This window comes from Heterodontus francisci, chromosome 8 (genome assembly GCF_036365525.1).
Source record: "Heterodontus francisci isolate sHetFra1 chromosome 8, sHetFra1.hap1, whole genome shotgun sequence".
In the NCBI taxonomy this organism is placed as follows: domain Eukaryota; kingdom Metazoa; phylum Chordata; class Chondrichthyes; order Heterodontiformes; family Heterodontidae; genus Heterodontus; species Heterodontus francisci.
This window is the reverse complement of record NC_090378.1, coordinates 24212655-24228432: the sequence shown is the minus strand read 5'-3', so window position 1 is coordinate 24228432 and position 15778 is coordinate 24212655. Positions and strand designations below refer to the sequence as shown.

General features: G+C 43.9%; 1 protein-coding gene across 3 annotated transcripts in view; it reads right to left on the bottom strand.

The window, feature by feature from the left end:
- Positions 1-15778, bottom strand: part of fnbp1l (formin binding protein 1-like) — a 200478-nt gene that overhangs the window by 62735 nt on the left and 121965 nt on the right. For all 3 annotated transcript variants that reach the window (XM_068036809.1, XM_068036810.1, XM_068036811.1), the window contains one exon: positions 1394-1541. In XM_068036809.1, coding sequence (XP_067892910.1) covers positions 1394-1541 — 148 coding nt within the window. The remainder of the gene's footprint in view (positions 1-1393; positions 1542-15778) is intronic.

Sequence of the window (15778 nt, the reverse complement as noted above, 5' to 3'; positions counted from 1 at the left end):
TGATCTTGCATTGGGCATTTCTGGCCAAGATGTTCCAAGCCTACATGATGGCATAACTAACTGCTGGTAAAGGCCCAGTCCCACATGCAACCACTAACCACCACACCCCCTCCCCCAAACACCCCCCATCCCACAGGGAAGCTCCAAAAAGTAGTTGAATCCTGATCATTGCACCTGGGGAAAGGGTGTTCCAAAGGAGGGGTGTAGGACATATTTCAGGAAAATTGTCCCTAAACTCTCTTTAATATCAAGCCACCTATGGAATATTTCTCCATTCATAAACTAGGTTGAACATTTGACATTTATTCTGATGAAAGGTCACTGACCTGAAACGTTAACTTTGCTTCTCTCTTCACAGGTGCTGCCAGAGCTGGAGTATTTTCCAGCACTTTTGTGTTTTTATTTCAGGTTTCCAGCATCTGCAGTATTTTGCTCTTATTTGACATTTATTTTTGGTCACAGAACCATAACTGAAGAGCATTCTCTTTTCAATGCTAATGTCAAATAAAATTTGCAATTCACTCTGTGCTAGCAGGAACTAGAATTAGTAACCAGGGGGCAGAGTTAAGGTAAGGTGCAGGAGGTTTAGAGTGGATTTGAGGAAAAGATTTTTCACCCAGAGGGTGGTTGGAATCTGGAACGCACTGCCTGAAGAGATGGTAGAGGCAGGAAGCTTCACAACATTGAAGAAGTATTTAGATGAGCACTTGAAACACCACAGCATACAAGGCTACGGGCCAGGTGCTGGAAAATGGGATTAGAATAGTTAGGTACTTGATGGCCGGCACAGACACAATGGGCCGAAGGGCCTGTTTCTGTGCTGTATAACTCTATGACTCTATGACAAGAGCAACGAGGCAGAGGCCTAGGGACAATGATCTGAGTTTTGAAAAAAGACTGGATAAACCTAGCTTTTCAGCTCGGAAAGGCAGCATCTGAGGTAAATTTATGGATGTATGCAAGATAGTTGAAGGAATACATAAAGGTAAACCAAGATTATTTTAAATTAAAGAGAGAATAGGACAAGGGAATGCAGATTTAAACAAACAAAAATATAAATGTTGGACTAATATCAAGAGTGATCAATCTCTGGAGATCCAGGTAGAGTACTGGATGCAACTACCCTCAATGCATTTCAGAAACAATTGGGTGGTACAATGGAGAGACATTGGGATCTTTCAGGACAGATGAATTTGGATGGGTTGCCTGCCTCCCTCATCCATAACTATACTGGGATTTTAGGTGAAAGATATACATTAGTCGATTTGCCCCTTACAACCAGAGGTCTTCATTTCTTTCCACCTAATGATTGATCAAGAAAGAATGCAGAACCTGAAATTAGCGTGAAGTCTACATCGCATCATATTAAGAAAATAAATGAGGGAATACTCACTGCTTTCCTTTCCATTTTCAGCTCATGAGAGTACCTCATGAGCTCTCCATAGACTCTGTGGCCTATTTCTTCAGCAACAACTTCACGTTGGCCTGCATAGTCATTAAGTTCATTGAGAACTTGTAAGAAGGATTGACAATAGGTAAATCTGCAGAAAAACACAATAATTAAAATTAGTGTATGCAGAAACATTATCAAGTGGCTCTCCTGGGTATGGAAAGTGATACCATTTCATAAAACAAAAATTTAAAGAATCAATATCAACTCAGTCAAATTGTGACTCTTTTGTTATGGTTAATAAGAAAGATGCGTTCCTTGTTACATTCTACCGAATTCACTAATGTCTCCATAAATTGCTAATACAGGAAAAGCAGTATCATCAGCCTTAGGGAAAACACATTTAAAACTGGGCAATAAAGTGACAAACAACTTAGAGTAGTCATGTAATTGAGCAAACAAATGGGAAACTAAATTAACCATTAAATGTGAAACGTCACACTGGGTGAAATCTGAGCAACATTAAACATACATTGAAGACTATGAATTAAGGCATAACTGGGAAACAGAGATGGGAGTAGTGGTAGACTTGTCACTTTCAACATCTAGACGTTATGGAGAAGCAATTAAAAATGTAAACAGAATATTGGGATACTTGATCAGAAAAGTGAAGTGCAAATCCTTTTCATCACAAAGACCACCTCTTCCACCACCGTCACAATGCCTCCACCCCCAACTCAACTCATCTGCTTTCATCAGAAGATACTGTAACCTATTTATGTTTGGGAATTAAAACAGAAAGTGCTGGCAATACTCAGCCGAGCTCTGCTGAAAGGTCACACACCTGAAACGTTAACTGTGTTTCTCTCTCCACAGATGCTGCCAGACCAGCTGAGTATTTCCAGCAGTTTCTGTTTTTATTTCAGATTTACAGCATCTGCAGTATTTTGCTTCTATTGTGTTTGACAATTGTATTGGTCTTCGAGAAGTTACTGAGTGAATAGCAAAATAATGGTACAAAATATGCAAACACTCTTGACCCATGAAGTTTAGAACCAGCGACCTCATCCATCACAATCAAGAAAAGTGGAACACCTAGTGAGTACAATATTGCACTGCTTTCACAGGAACCTAAGAATTGCAACATGAGAAAGGACCTAGGCCCACCTAGTTTGCCTTCTACCATCTTGATAGTTGCATGATCCAATAAAGGAGTTGTTGACAAACCATATCAATCTGTATCAGTAAGTTTTCAATAGACCCAGAAATGACATGCAGAAAACGCAAGTGGTGGAGGACTTCGGGAACCATAGGTTAAAACCTTTTTCCTCCCTAGCATGCTATACTTACCAAGTCATGTTTCCCTGTATCACAAAATTTTATTTCCTGAGAGAAATCTATCTAATTTGCATTTGACTGAATGGCCCTTTTGCATGCTGAAAATTATTGCCTTTCGGCACCAACAGGAGTATGGATGGCAAGACTCCCAAGCCAGATAGAGAATTTAAAAACCTCTAGGAATAACTCACTAACTGGACTGAGACTCCACAGCTTCATTGGTCCTTTATTCCAAGGCTGAATGTCATGTCAAGACCATAAATCACATCATTCCAGGGTTCTCCATGATATTAATTACCAGTCCTAAATGGCTGTGGCGAGAATAACCTTTAATAATGTCATACATCCAGCAATTTCACAATCACCATCAAGTTCAATGAGGAGCCTCAAGGCAAGAATGAATTTTTTTGGTGAGGCTCATGGCAGAGCAGCACAAATCATCCATCTTGTTACTTCACAAATTGCAAGATATTTTACAAATAGCATGCAGCGCTTATGCATCATTCTAATGGCACAACTTTGCAGCAATTTCTAGCCCAATCTATAAAACAAACAGTACAGGGGAGTGTACAGAACTCAAACTTTTCTTCCTATCGGGGACTATTTTAATCAAAAAGCCGAAGCACATGGATCAGAGAGCCAACTCGTCCAAGTGAAGTTGCTTTCAAATTCATTTGATCACTGACTCATGATCTGGCAAACAGACGAAGCCAGCTTATGTACCACTCACTAAATGCATCCAACTAGCAAATGGTCTGCAATACAAATATTCTTTTCTTTTGAAGCAGGGAGCCTGGCCAAATTTCGAAACTGATGAGCCAAGTGGAAGAGATATACAAGCCAGTTCAGCCTAAACGAAGGAACCAGATATAGATACAGGGCTTTGTTTAGTCTGGGCCAAAAACGCCAGAGGCAGACACAGGCTCTTAAATGTTGCAACTCAGACCCTATAAGGCCTGGAACAACTACAAAAAGTAAATGTTCAACTGTTTCAAGTATACACCATCAGAACTAAAATTCAAGACTGTTAATAACTTGACCAGTCTGCTCCAGCAACATGGGCCAGATAGTGACGTCACCTATTTCATGAGCACAAGTTTGAGGCACAAAGAATTGCAATGAGGAGATCACGCACAAGCGCTGCAATTCCATATACTGGCAAATGCTTTGTGCAGATTTCAGCTTTCTTATATTCAGGTGTTTCACGGTTATTCTTTGTGAATATTATCTTCTGATGGTGCAACAATCAAGTCAACTGTGACTTGCAATAACTTGCATTTATAAAGTGTTGGTAACATAAATTTCCTCAATATTTCAGAGGCACAATCAAAAAGATGGATGCCAATTATATACAAATAAATAGTATTGAAGCATAATTTATTTTGGTTCCAAATAACAAAACATTTCAAAATGTTGAAAGATGCACCAAGGAGGTGTCAAAAATCAAACTTGTCTGGAAAGCATGAACTCATACCCACACAGGAAACATTCTACACTATCAGGACTCACTTATACAGTCAAAAATTTCTAAATTCACTGCAAAAACCTTCTTCAGCGTTTGGCCCATAGGAAGTAGAAAATTGTGGACAGTGTAAAATGGGCTGCCTCCGAGACAAATGGTCATGGGTTGAGGTCCTACTCCAGACACTTGAGCACATATCCCAGGTTAACATTACAGTACCGAGGGAGTGCTGGACTGTCAGAGCTGCCATCATTCTGATGAAGCATTAAACAGAGGTTCCGATTGCACTTCCAGGTGGATGCAACGTAAAAAATCCCATGACACTATTCAAGAGCAGAGGAGTTCTCTCTGGTACCCTGGCCAATACTTCTCCCTCAGCCATCACTAAAACAGACCAGATCATTATTTCATTTCTTTGGTGGGACCTTGCTGTGTGCAAATTGGCTGCTAAGTTTTTCTTTTTTCTAAGTTTCTCGACATTTTAATTACTAGATTTTCAAAGTATTTAATTGGCTGCAAACTTCAGGGACATCCAGAGGTTGTGAAAGGTGCTATATAAATGCACATTCTTTCTTTCATCTTCTAGTCGCAGTTTCAAAATTTTGGCAAGTTCCCTTCACATCCACTAAAATTAATCACTTTCATTAGACCTGCACAAGGCTACAGTTTTAAAAAACATTTCTGAGATCCAATTTAGAGAGCTCAATTATTTGGTTGCCTTGTAGTGGCCTTGGTTAAAGGCCTTTATTAGGACTGTTATGACAGTTTAAGGTTTTTTGAATTGACAACATTTTTAGGACCGTGTCAGCTTTTTCTAAGAAGCTGTTTGTTGCTTTCCAGGGTTTTGTAGGTTGGCACTTATTCATGCAATTATATTCAAGGTTGTTTGTGTGTCTGGTTTTGTGGGGACTTGCAATGAATCTCAGAGAATCTATATTGTGTGTGATCCAGTAGCTTTACTGGTTTCTGTGCTTTGCCTTGTAATAACACCATTCTCTTCACCCAGTGAGGTCTACCAGACAGAAGCTGTGTTTGTGTGGATAACTAAATTTTACAAGGTGTTAGAAGTCTTATAATATCCACCAAAAGCAAAATGAAAAGCAGTGAGAACCTATGTAAACTATTAATCCAAATTGAAATGTTCTCGTTATGCGAGGAAGTATAAGGCAGTGAAAACATTCATATCACACAGTGCAAGACAGAATATAACCTTCTGCCCTTAACATTCAATGGTATTACCATCGCTGAATTCTCTACCATCAACATGTTGGTGCTTAGCACTGACCAGAAACTTAACGGGACCAGCCATAAAAATACAGTGGTTACAAAAGCAGGTCAGAGGCAGGGAACTTTGCAACAAGTAACTTACTTCCTGGCTCCCCAAAGCCTGTCCACCATCTTACAAGGCAAAATTCAGGAGCCTGATGGAATACTCTCCACTTGCCTGGATAGTGCAGCTCCAACACTCAAGAAGCTCAACACCATCAAAGACAAAGCAGCCCATTTGATCAGCACCCGATCTACCATCTTAAATATTCACTCACTCCACCATTGGCATACAGTGGCAGCGGTGTGCACCACAACAACTCACCAAGGCTCCTTCGACAGCACCTTCCAGACCTGTGACCGCTACAAGAACAAGGGCAGCAGATGCACGGGAACACCAGCATCCACAATACTTTACTCTTCTATTAGTGGAAATTCCTGGTAGGCCTTGAATGAATGTCTGCAGTTAAATGCAAATTCGACATTTTATGGATCTCTAACATTGCAGCAGCTTATTCGGGAGCAGAGAGTGCGAGCGAGTGATCAGCTGGGAAGGTCAGTTTCAAAGTAAACTTAATTTCCTTTTGTTTTCGGCGGAGACCAGGGGGCTGCTGGGTAAGTAAAACCCTATAGATTTGGGCCGTTTAAAATAACTTGCCTTTCATTGCAGCAGCTTATTCGGGAGCAGAGAGTGCGAGCAAGTGAGTGATCAGCTGGGAAGGTCAGTTTCAAAGTAAACTTAATTTCCTTTTGTTTTCGGCGGAGACCAGGGGGCTGCTGGGTAAGTAAAACCCTATATATTTGGGCCGTTTAAAATAACTTGCTTTTCATTGCAGCAGCTTATTCGGGAGCAGAGAGTGCGAGCGAGTGAGTGATCAGCTGGGAAGGTCAGTTTCAAAGTAAACTTAATTTCCTTTTGTTTTCGGCGGAGACCAGGGGGCTGCTGGGTAAGTAAAACCCTATATATTTGGGCCGTTTCTGAACCCGAGACACGACACAGGTAGTGTCTCCCACCCGCCCTCCTCCTCTAACCAAAAAAAAAAGGACTCGGTGGTGTGTAGATAAGGTAAGGCTTTTTCTATTTCTCTTTTTTTTATCGTGTGATTGGCAAAAAATTTTCGTTCCTTTTTCATTTAACTAAGTTAAGCTTAAGATTAAAAATGGCAGGAGATCTCAGACCTGTGTCATGCTCCTCTTGCTCAATGTGGGAGCTCAGGGACACGGATGATGTCCCTGACTCCTTCACGTGCAGGAAGTGTGTCCAGCTGCAGCTCTTGTTAGACCGCATGACGGCTCTGGAGCTGCGGATGGACTCACTTTGGAGCATGCGTGATGCTGAGGAGGTCATGGATAGCACGTTTAGCGAATTAGTCACACCGCAGGTTAGGATTGCTGAGGGAGAAAGGGAATGGGTGACCAAAAGGCGAGAAAGAGCAGGAAGGCAGCGCAAGAGTCCCCTGCGGTCATCTCCCTCCAAAACAAGTATACCATTTTGGATACTGTTGAGGGAGATGGCTCACCAGGGGAAGGCAGCAGTAGCCAGGTTCATGGCACCGTGGCTGGCTCTGCTGTTCGGAGGGGCGGGAAAAAGAGTGGAAGGGCTATAGTCATCGGGGATTCGATTGCAAGGGGAGTAGATAGGCGGTTCTGTGGTCGCAAACGAGACTCCCGAATGGTATGTTGCCTCCCAGGTGCACGGGCCAGGGATGTCTCAGATCGGCTGCGGAACATTCTGAAGGGGGAGGGTGAACAGCCAGTTGTCATTGTGCACATAGGTACCAATGATATAGGTAAAAAACGAGATGAGGTCCTACAAGCAGAATTTAGGGAGTTAGGAGCCAAGTTAAAAAGTAGGACCTCAGAGGTAGTAATCTCAGGATTGCTACCAGTGCCACGTGATAGTCAGAGTAGAAATGAAAGAATAGTCAGGATGAATGCGTGGCTTGAGAGATGGTGCAGGAAGGAGGGGTTCAGATTTTTGGGACATTGGGACCGGTTCTGGGGGAGGTGGGACTATTACAAATTGGACGGTCTACACCTGGGCCGGACTGGAACCAATGTCCCTGGGGGTGCTTTTGCTAATGCTGTTGGGGAGGGTTTAAACTAATGTGGCAGGGGGATGGGAACAATATGAGGAGGTCAGTGGACAGTAAGGAGGTAGTAACGAAAGCCTGTAAGGAACTAGATAATGAAGTCAGCGTGACTAAGGGGAAGAGTAGGCAGGGAGCAGATGATGAAAGCAAAGGGACTGGTGGTCTGAGGTGCATTTGTTTTAATTCAAGAAGTGTAGTAGGTAAGGCAGATGAACTTAGGGCTTGGATTAGTACCTGGGAGTATGATGTTATTGCTATTACTGAGACTTGGTTGAGGGAAGGGCATGATTGGCAACTAAATATCCCAGGATATCGATGCTTCAGGCGGGATAGAGAGGGAGGTAAAAGGGGTGGAGGAGTTGCATTACTGGTCAAAAAGGATATCACAGCTGTGCTGAAGGAGGGCACTATGGAGGACTCGAACAGTGAGGCAATATGGGCAGAACTCAGAAATAGGAAGGGTGCGGTAACAATGTTGGGGCTGTACTACAGGCCTCCCAACAGCGAGCGTGAGATAGAGGTACAAATATGTAAACAGATTATGGAAAGATGTAGGAGCAACAGGGTGGTGGTGATAGGAGATTTTAATTTTCCCAACATTGACTGGGACTCACTTAGTGTTAGAGGTCTAAATGGAGCAGAATTTGTCAGGAGCATCCAGGAGGGTTTTCAAGAGCAGTATGTAAATAGTCCAACTCGGGAAGGGGCCATACTGGACCTGGTGTTGGGGAATGAGCCCGGCCAGATGGTTGAAGTTTCAGGAGGGGACTACTTTGGGAATAGTGATCACAATTCCGTAAGCTTTAAAATACTCATGGACAAAGACGAGAGTGGTCCTAAAGGAAGAGTGCTAAATTGGGGGAAGGCCAACTATACCAAAATTCGGCAGGAGCTGGGGAATGTAGATTGGGAGCAGCTGTTTGAAGGTAAATCCACCTGTGATATGTGGGAGGCTTTTAAAGAGAGGTTGATTAGCGTGCAGGAGAGACATGTTCCTGTGAAAATGAGAGATAGAAATGGCAAGATTAGGGAACCATGGATGACAGGTGAAATTGTGAGACTAGCTAAGAGGAAAAAGGAAGCATACATAAGGTCTAGGAGGCTGAAGAAAGACGAAGTTTTGAAAGAATATCGGGAATGTAGGACCAATCTGAAACGAGGAATTAAGAGGGCTAAAAGGGGTCATGAAATATCTTTAGCAAACAGGGTTAAGGAAAATCCCAAAGCCTTTTATTCATATATAAGGAGCAAGAGGGTAACTAGAGAAAGGATTGGCCCACTCAAGGACAAAGGAGGGAAGTTATGCGTGGAGTCAGAGAAAATGGGTGAGATTCTAAACGAGTACTTTGCATCGGTATTCACCGAGGAGAGGGACATGAAGGATGTTGAGGTTAGGAACAGATGTTTGATTATTCTAGGTCAAGTCGGCATAAGGAGGGAGGAAGTGTTGGGTATTCTAAAAGGCATTAAGGTGGACAAGTCCCCAGGTCCGGATGGGATCTATCCCAGGTTACTGAGGGAAGCGAGAGAGGAAATAGCTGGGGCCTTAACAGATATCTTTGCAGCATCCTTAAACACGGGTGAGGTCCCGGAGGACTGGAGAATTGCTAATGTTGTCCCCTTGTTTAAGAAGGGTAACAGGGATAATCCAGGTAATTATAGACCGGTGAGCCTGACGTCAGTGGTAGGGAAGCTGCTGAGGGATAGGATCTATTCCCATTTGGAAGAAAATGGGCTTATCAGTGATAGGCAACATGGTTTTGTGCAGGGAAGGTCATGTCTTACCAACTTAATAGAATTCTTTGAGGAAGTGACAAAGTTGATTGATGAGGGAAGGGCTGTAGATGTCATATACATGGACTTCAGTAAGGCGTTTGATAAGGTTGCCCATGGTAGGCTGATGGAGAAAGTGAAGGCGCATGGGGTCCAAGGTGTACTAGCTAGATGGATAAAGAACTGGCTGGGCAACAGGAGACAGAGAGTAGCAGTGGAAGGGAGTTTCTCAAAATGGAGACGTGTGACCAGTGGTGTTCCACAGGGATCCGTGCTGGGACCACTGCTGTTTGTGATATACATAAATGATTTGGAGGAAAGTATAGGTGGTCTGATTAGCAAGTTTGCAGACGACACTAAGATTGGTGGAGTAGCAGATAGTGAAGGGGACTGTCAGAGAATACAGCAGAATATAGATAGCCTGGAGAGTTGGGCAGAGAAATGGCAGATGGAGTTCAATCAGGGAAAATGCGAGGTGATGCATTTTGGAAGATCCAATTCAAGAGTGAACTATACAGTAAATGGAAAAGTCCTGGGGAAAATTGATGTACAGAGAGATTTGGGTGTTCAGGTCCATTGTTCCCTGAAGGTGGCAACGCAGGTCAATAGAGTGGTCAAGAAGGCATACGGCATGCTTTCCTTCATCGGACGGGGTATTGAGTACAAGAGTTGGCAGGTCATGTTACAGTTGTATAGGACTTTGGTTCGGCCACATTTGGAATACTGCGTGCAGTTCTGGTCGCCACATTACCAAAAGGATGTAGATGCTTTGGAGAGGGTGCAGAGGAGGTTCACCAAGATGTTGCCTGGCATGGAGGGCACTAGCTATGAAGAGAGGTTGAGTAGATTAGGATTATTTTCATTAGAAAGACGGAGGTTGAGGGGGGACCTGATTGAGGTGTACAAAATCATGAGAGGTATAGACAGGTTGGATAGCAAGAAGCTTTTTCCCCAGAGTGGGGGATTCAATTACTAGGGGTCACGAGTTCAAAGTGAAAGGGGAAAAGTTTAGGGGGGATATGCGTGGAAAGTTCTTTACGCAGAGGGTGGTGGGTGCCTGGAACGCGTTCCCAGCGGAGGTGGTAGACGCGGGCACGATAGCATCTTTTAAGATGTATCTAGACAGATACACGAATGGGCAGGAAGTAGAGAGATACAGACCCTTAGAAAATAGACGTCATGTTTAGATAGAGGATCTGGATCGGCGCAGGCTTGGAGGGCCGAAGGGCCTGTTCCTGTGCTGTAATTTTTTTTGTTCTTTTGTTTTTTATTACTATCTCTAAAGAAACTACCACCTGCAAGTTTTCCTCCAAGTCTCACATCATCCTGACTTGAAACTATATCACCGTTTCGTCATTGCCACTAGTTCAAAATCCTGAAACTACCTAATAGTACTATTGGTATAACTACAGCACGAGGACTACGGCAGTTCAAGAAGTCAGCTCACCACCACCTTTTCAAGGGCAATTAGTGATGGGTATTAAATGCTGCCTTTGTCAGTGATCTCCATATGCCAAGAATAAGTAAAAGCAACCACCTGTACTGTAGGTGAAAACATCAAATTGTTCCCAGGTGAGTTAAGTCAAGTTAAATTGAAGAGTTATATTACTGTCGTAATTTAATTTCTCCGTGCCAGAGGAATGGCCAAGTTGGGAGAGAGATTGAAAGATTACAGAACAGTGCCAGGGCTATTTGAAGGAGATTAAACAAATAAACATGTTGATTTCCTATATGAGTAATAAAGCACAGGATATTCAAGCATTATTTAACCTGACAGATGATGAATGTAAAAAAACATTTTACAGGAAAGAGAAAGCTGATGGCAATTTCATCAAAAAAAATGTGATATATGAAAGGGTAAAAATCTCAAAAGCTAACAGCATCCAAAGAGAGAGCTTGTAGAGCATTCAGAGTAGCTGAATGCTGGAGTACAGATGAGATGTGGCAAAGAAGAAATGATCAGAGACAAACTAGCAATGGAAATTCCTGAATAAAAACAGAAACTGCTGGAAATACTCAGCAAGTCCAGCAGCATCTGTGACTAGAGAAACTGAGTTAACCCCAACCTGAAATATTAACTGTTTTTCACTCCATGGATGCTGCCAGACCTGTTGAGTATTTCCAGCATTTTCTGTTTCTATTTCAGATTTCCAGCATCCACAGTACTTTGCTCTTCTATTAGTGGAAATTGACTACTATGTAAATAAATGAAAATTTATATACTTTGCAAATGGCATGCAAACTTTGGTAAAGCTTTCGAAGCTCACAAAATCAAGGGCGAGCACTAGAGTGAAGAGGTCACACTACCAGTTGATGCATCAAAGACAAAGATATTGATGCATCAATATAGTTGCTATGATCCTCCAACATGACAAATGTATGACATAAACTTCACACACACTGACCAAAGCTAAAAAATAAAGAAATAAACTGTACAAAAATAAAGATGTTCATTAATTACTGTGAATGAGGGTTGGAAAAACTCCACCAATATCATCTGTTGACATAGAGCCAAAGTGGAAACCAACAAACCCCTTGACAGTAGCATGAAAAAGCCATTACCTGAAGTACCATAACTGTAGAACATGACTTTTAGGGCCTGATTTTCCTTCCAAGGTCAGGAAACAGACGGACATTGGGACTGTTTCCGGGTCCTGATCCTGCCCCTGGGGGGAGAAGAAGTCACAGGCCCCGATTTTCACAGGGGTGGACTGTTAATTGGGTGAAAAGGGAGTTGGATAGTCAATTAGCAGCCATAGAGGCGGGACTGAAAGAGCTCAGGCTCTATTTGAACCCACCATGGCAGCCATTACCGTGGCTATCACGTTAGAGACTTCCCTGCTGTATTACACAATGAACAGAAAAGGTAGAGGGCTGCAACCTGGGACAGAAACAGAAATGCTGGAAATACTCAGGAGATCAGGCAATATCTGTGGAGAGAAAAGCAGAGTTAATGTTTCAGATCAATAACCTTGAATCAGAACTGGCAAAGGTTAGAAATGTAATAGGTTTTGAGCAAGTGAAGGGAGGTGGGAAAGAGGAACAAAAAGGAAGGTCTGTGATAGGGTGGAGGGCAGGAGACATTAAATGACAAAAGGTTTCATGGTACAAAGCCAAGTAATGAAGCAAAAGACATAGCTGGATGAGATGTAGATGGCAGGATAGCAGCAGTCCGAAAACAAAGTAAAGGCATTAAGAAAGAAATTGGGGGGTGCAAAGAAGGAAAAGAGAAAAGGGGGACAAAAATAGGGCAGAGGTTACCATCTAAAGTTTTGAACTCTATGTGGAGTCCGGAAGGCTGTAAGATGCCCAGCTGAAACATGAGGTGCTGTTCATCAAACTTATATTGAGCTTCTTTGGAACGCTGCAGCAAGTCAAGGACAGAAAGCTCAGAGTGGCAGCAAGGTGGGAAATTAAAATGACAAGTGACATGAAGCTCGGAGTCATGCTTGCGACTGAACAAGGTCACCCAGTTGACATTTAGACTCCCCAATGTAGAGCAGACCATATTGCAAGCAGCTAATACAGTATTCTAAGTTGAAAGAAGCACAAGTACATCGCAGTTTCACTTGCAAGGAGTGTTTGAGGCCCTGAACGGTGGGAAGGGAGGAGGTGAAAGGGCAGGTGGTACATCTCCCGCACTTGCATGGAAAGGTACCGTGGGAAAGGAGGGGGGTGTGTTAAGGGTGACTGAAGAGTTGGACGGTCACTTCAGAATGCTAAAAGGGGAGGGGGAAGATGTGTTTGGAGGTGGTGGAAATGGTGGAGGATGATCTGTTGAAAACGGAGGCTGGTGAGATGGAAGGTGAGGACAAGGGGAACCCTATCATGGTTCTGAGAGGGAGGGGAAGGGGTGAGAGTAGAAGTACGTGAAATAGATTGGATATGGTTAAGGACCTCGCCAACCAAAGTGGGGGAGAATCCTCTGTTGAGGAAAACGGAAGGCATATCGGAAGCACTAGCATGGAAGGTTGTATTGTCCGAATAGGTGCGATGGAGATGGAGAAACTGGGAGAAAGGAATTGAGTCCTCACAGGAAGTGGGGTGTGAGGAAGTCAAGTCCAGATAGCTGTGGGAGTCAGTGGGCTTATAGGACATATTGGTTAATAGCCTACCCCCAGAAATGGAGACAGAGAAGTTGAGGAAGGAAAGAGAAAAGACTCGGAGATGGACATATGAAGGAGAGAGAAGGGTGGAAATTGGAAACAAAGTCAATTAAATTTTCCAGTTCAGGGCAAGAGCAGGCAGTGACACCGATACGGTCATCAATATACTGGAAGAAGAAGAGGTGAGGGAGGGGTCCGGAGTAGGACTGGAATAAGGAATATTCATATCCTACAAAAAGACAGGCGTAACTGGGACCCTTGTGGGTACCCACAGCAACACTTTTAATTTGGAGGAAGTGAGTGGAGTTGAAGGAGAAGTTGTTCAATGTGAGAACAAGCTCTGCCAGGCGGAGGAGGGTGGTGGTGGATGGGGATTGTTTGGACCTCCAATCTACGAAGAAGTGGACAGCCATCAGACCATCCTATAGCGAGATGGAAATGTAGAGGGATTGGACATCTATGGTGAATTCGAGATGATGAGAGCCAGGAAACTGTTGAAATGACGAAGGGCATCAGCAATGTCACGGATGTAGGGGAGAAGAGACTGGACAAGGGGAGTAAAAATAGAGTCGAGATGGAAAAAAATCAATTCAGTGGAGCAGGAACAGGCTGAAACAATGGGTCAACCTGGGCAGTCTTGTTTGTGGTTTTCTGAAGGAGGTAGAAGCAGGCTGTTCGGGGTTGGGGAACTATGAGGTTGGAAGCCATGGAGGGAGGTTCTCCAGAGGAGATGAGGTCTGGTGACAGTCCTGGATACAATGTAATGATGTTCAGTAGTGGTGTCTTGGTCCGGAGGAGGTAGGAGGAAGTGTCAGAGAGTTGGCATTTGGGCTCTGATAGGTAGAGGTTGGTGCACCAGACAACGGCACCACCCTTGTCAGGAGGTTTGATGACTATGTTCGGGTTGGACCAGAGAGAATGAAGCACTGCAAGTTGAGAGAGAGATAGGTTAGAGCGAGTAAGGGGTGCAGAGAAATTGAGATGGCTGATGTCACGCCGACAGTTCTCATTGAAAAGATCGAGGGAGGGTATGAGACCAGAGGGAGGGCTCCAGGTGAAGGCAGAATATTGGAGATGAATAAAAGGGTCCGCTGAGCGGGGGTATGACTCTTGGCCAAATAAGTGGGCGTGGAGATGGAGGCGAGAGAAGACCTCAGTGTCATGCCAAGCTCCAAATTCATTGAGGTGGGGACTTAAGGGGATGAAGCTGAAGCCTTTTCTGAAGACAGATCTTCCCAGTGGTTGACACTACAAACATCCCACAGATATCAGATAAGCAAGGAGCTAATGGGAGGAAAGATCTTGTAACAGTCTCTATCACAATGCCTGGAATTCTCTACCCCAGAGAGTTGTGGAGGCTAGATCACAAAGTATTTAAAGAGGAGGTAGAAGATCTTTGAAATATCAGGGAGTTGAGGGCTATGAGGAGCTGGCACGAAACAGGAGTTGAGATCTGGGGCAGATCAGCCATAATTTTACCGAATGGTGGGGCAGACTTGACGGGCCGAATGGCCTACTCCAGTTCCTATTTCTTATGTTCTCATTATTCAGAGTCAGGAAAGGGAAGGTCAGAGGGTATCGTGTATACATAACAAGGGGTGAAATTTGAAAAAGAGATGGGGTCAGAGGTAGGGGAAGAAGGATCCAGAGGGATGTTGGTATGCATGAGTTATTGAAGCTTGTGATCCTTCACAACTGATAGGAAGATAAAAAGTCTTTCGTTAAAGCGCCAGATGAGAAGGTTGAAATGAAACTGTGGACCAGGACAGCTTTGAGATAGAGTCGGTGCTGCTCAGGAAAGAGATCGGGGCCCTCACTTTGCTGATACCAACCTGGAGGTCCTCCACGAGGCAGTGAGGTTGAGGAAGGAGGCCCTCTTTCCCGAGGGTGGCAGCAGTAGGTCACCCTCCAAGATCAAGCAGGTCTGGATCGAGGTAGCACAGACCATGAGCAGACAGTGTGGGGTCCGGAGAAACTAGGTCCAGTGCAGGAGGAGGTTCAATGACCTTATTTGTTCTGGCAAAGTAACTGCAACACCGAACCCTGTGGGTACTCAACCTTCAGCAGACATTCCAGCTGAGAAACCTAAGGGCGCATGCTGCTCCTGAACATGGAAGGAATGTGCACCGAGGGAACTTGGTGACATCTCAGCAAAGCTCAAAGTCATAGCACCATTGAGGACTTGCTTGCATTGATACATGTAGCTTATAAATATGAGCTGTTGGCACCGGCCAAACAGACCAGCAGTGCCTTGGCTCTCATTTGTCCTTACAAGAGAAAAGGGCTCACATTGCCCACAAAAAGGGCCCACACAGGAGGAAGGCTCTCCACCCTTCACATCATCACCACC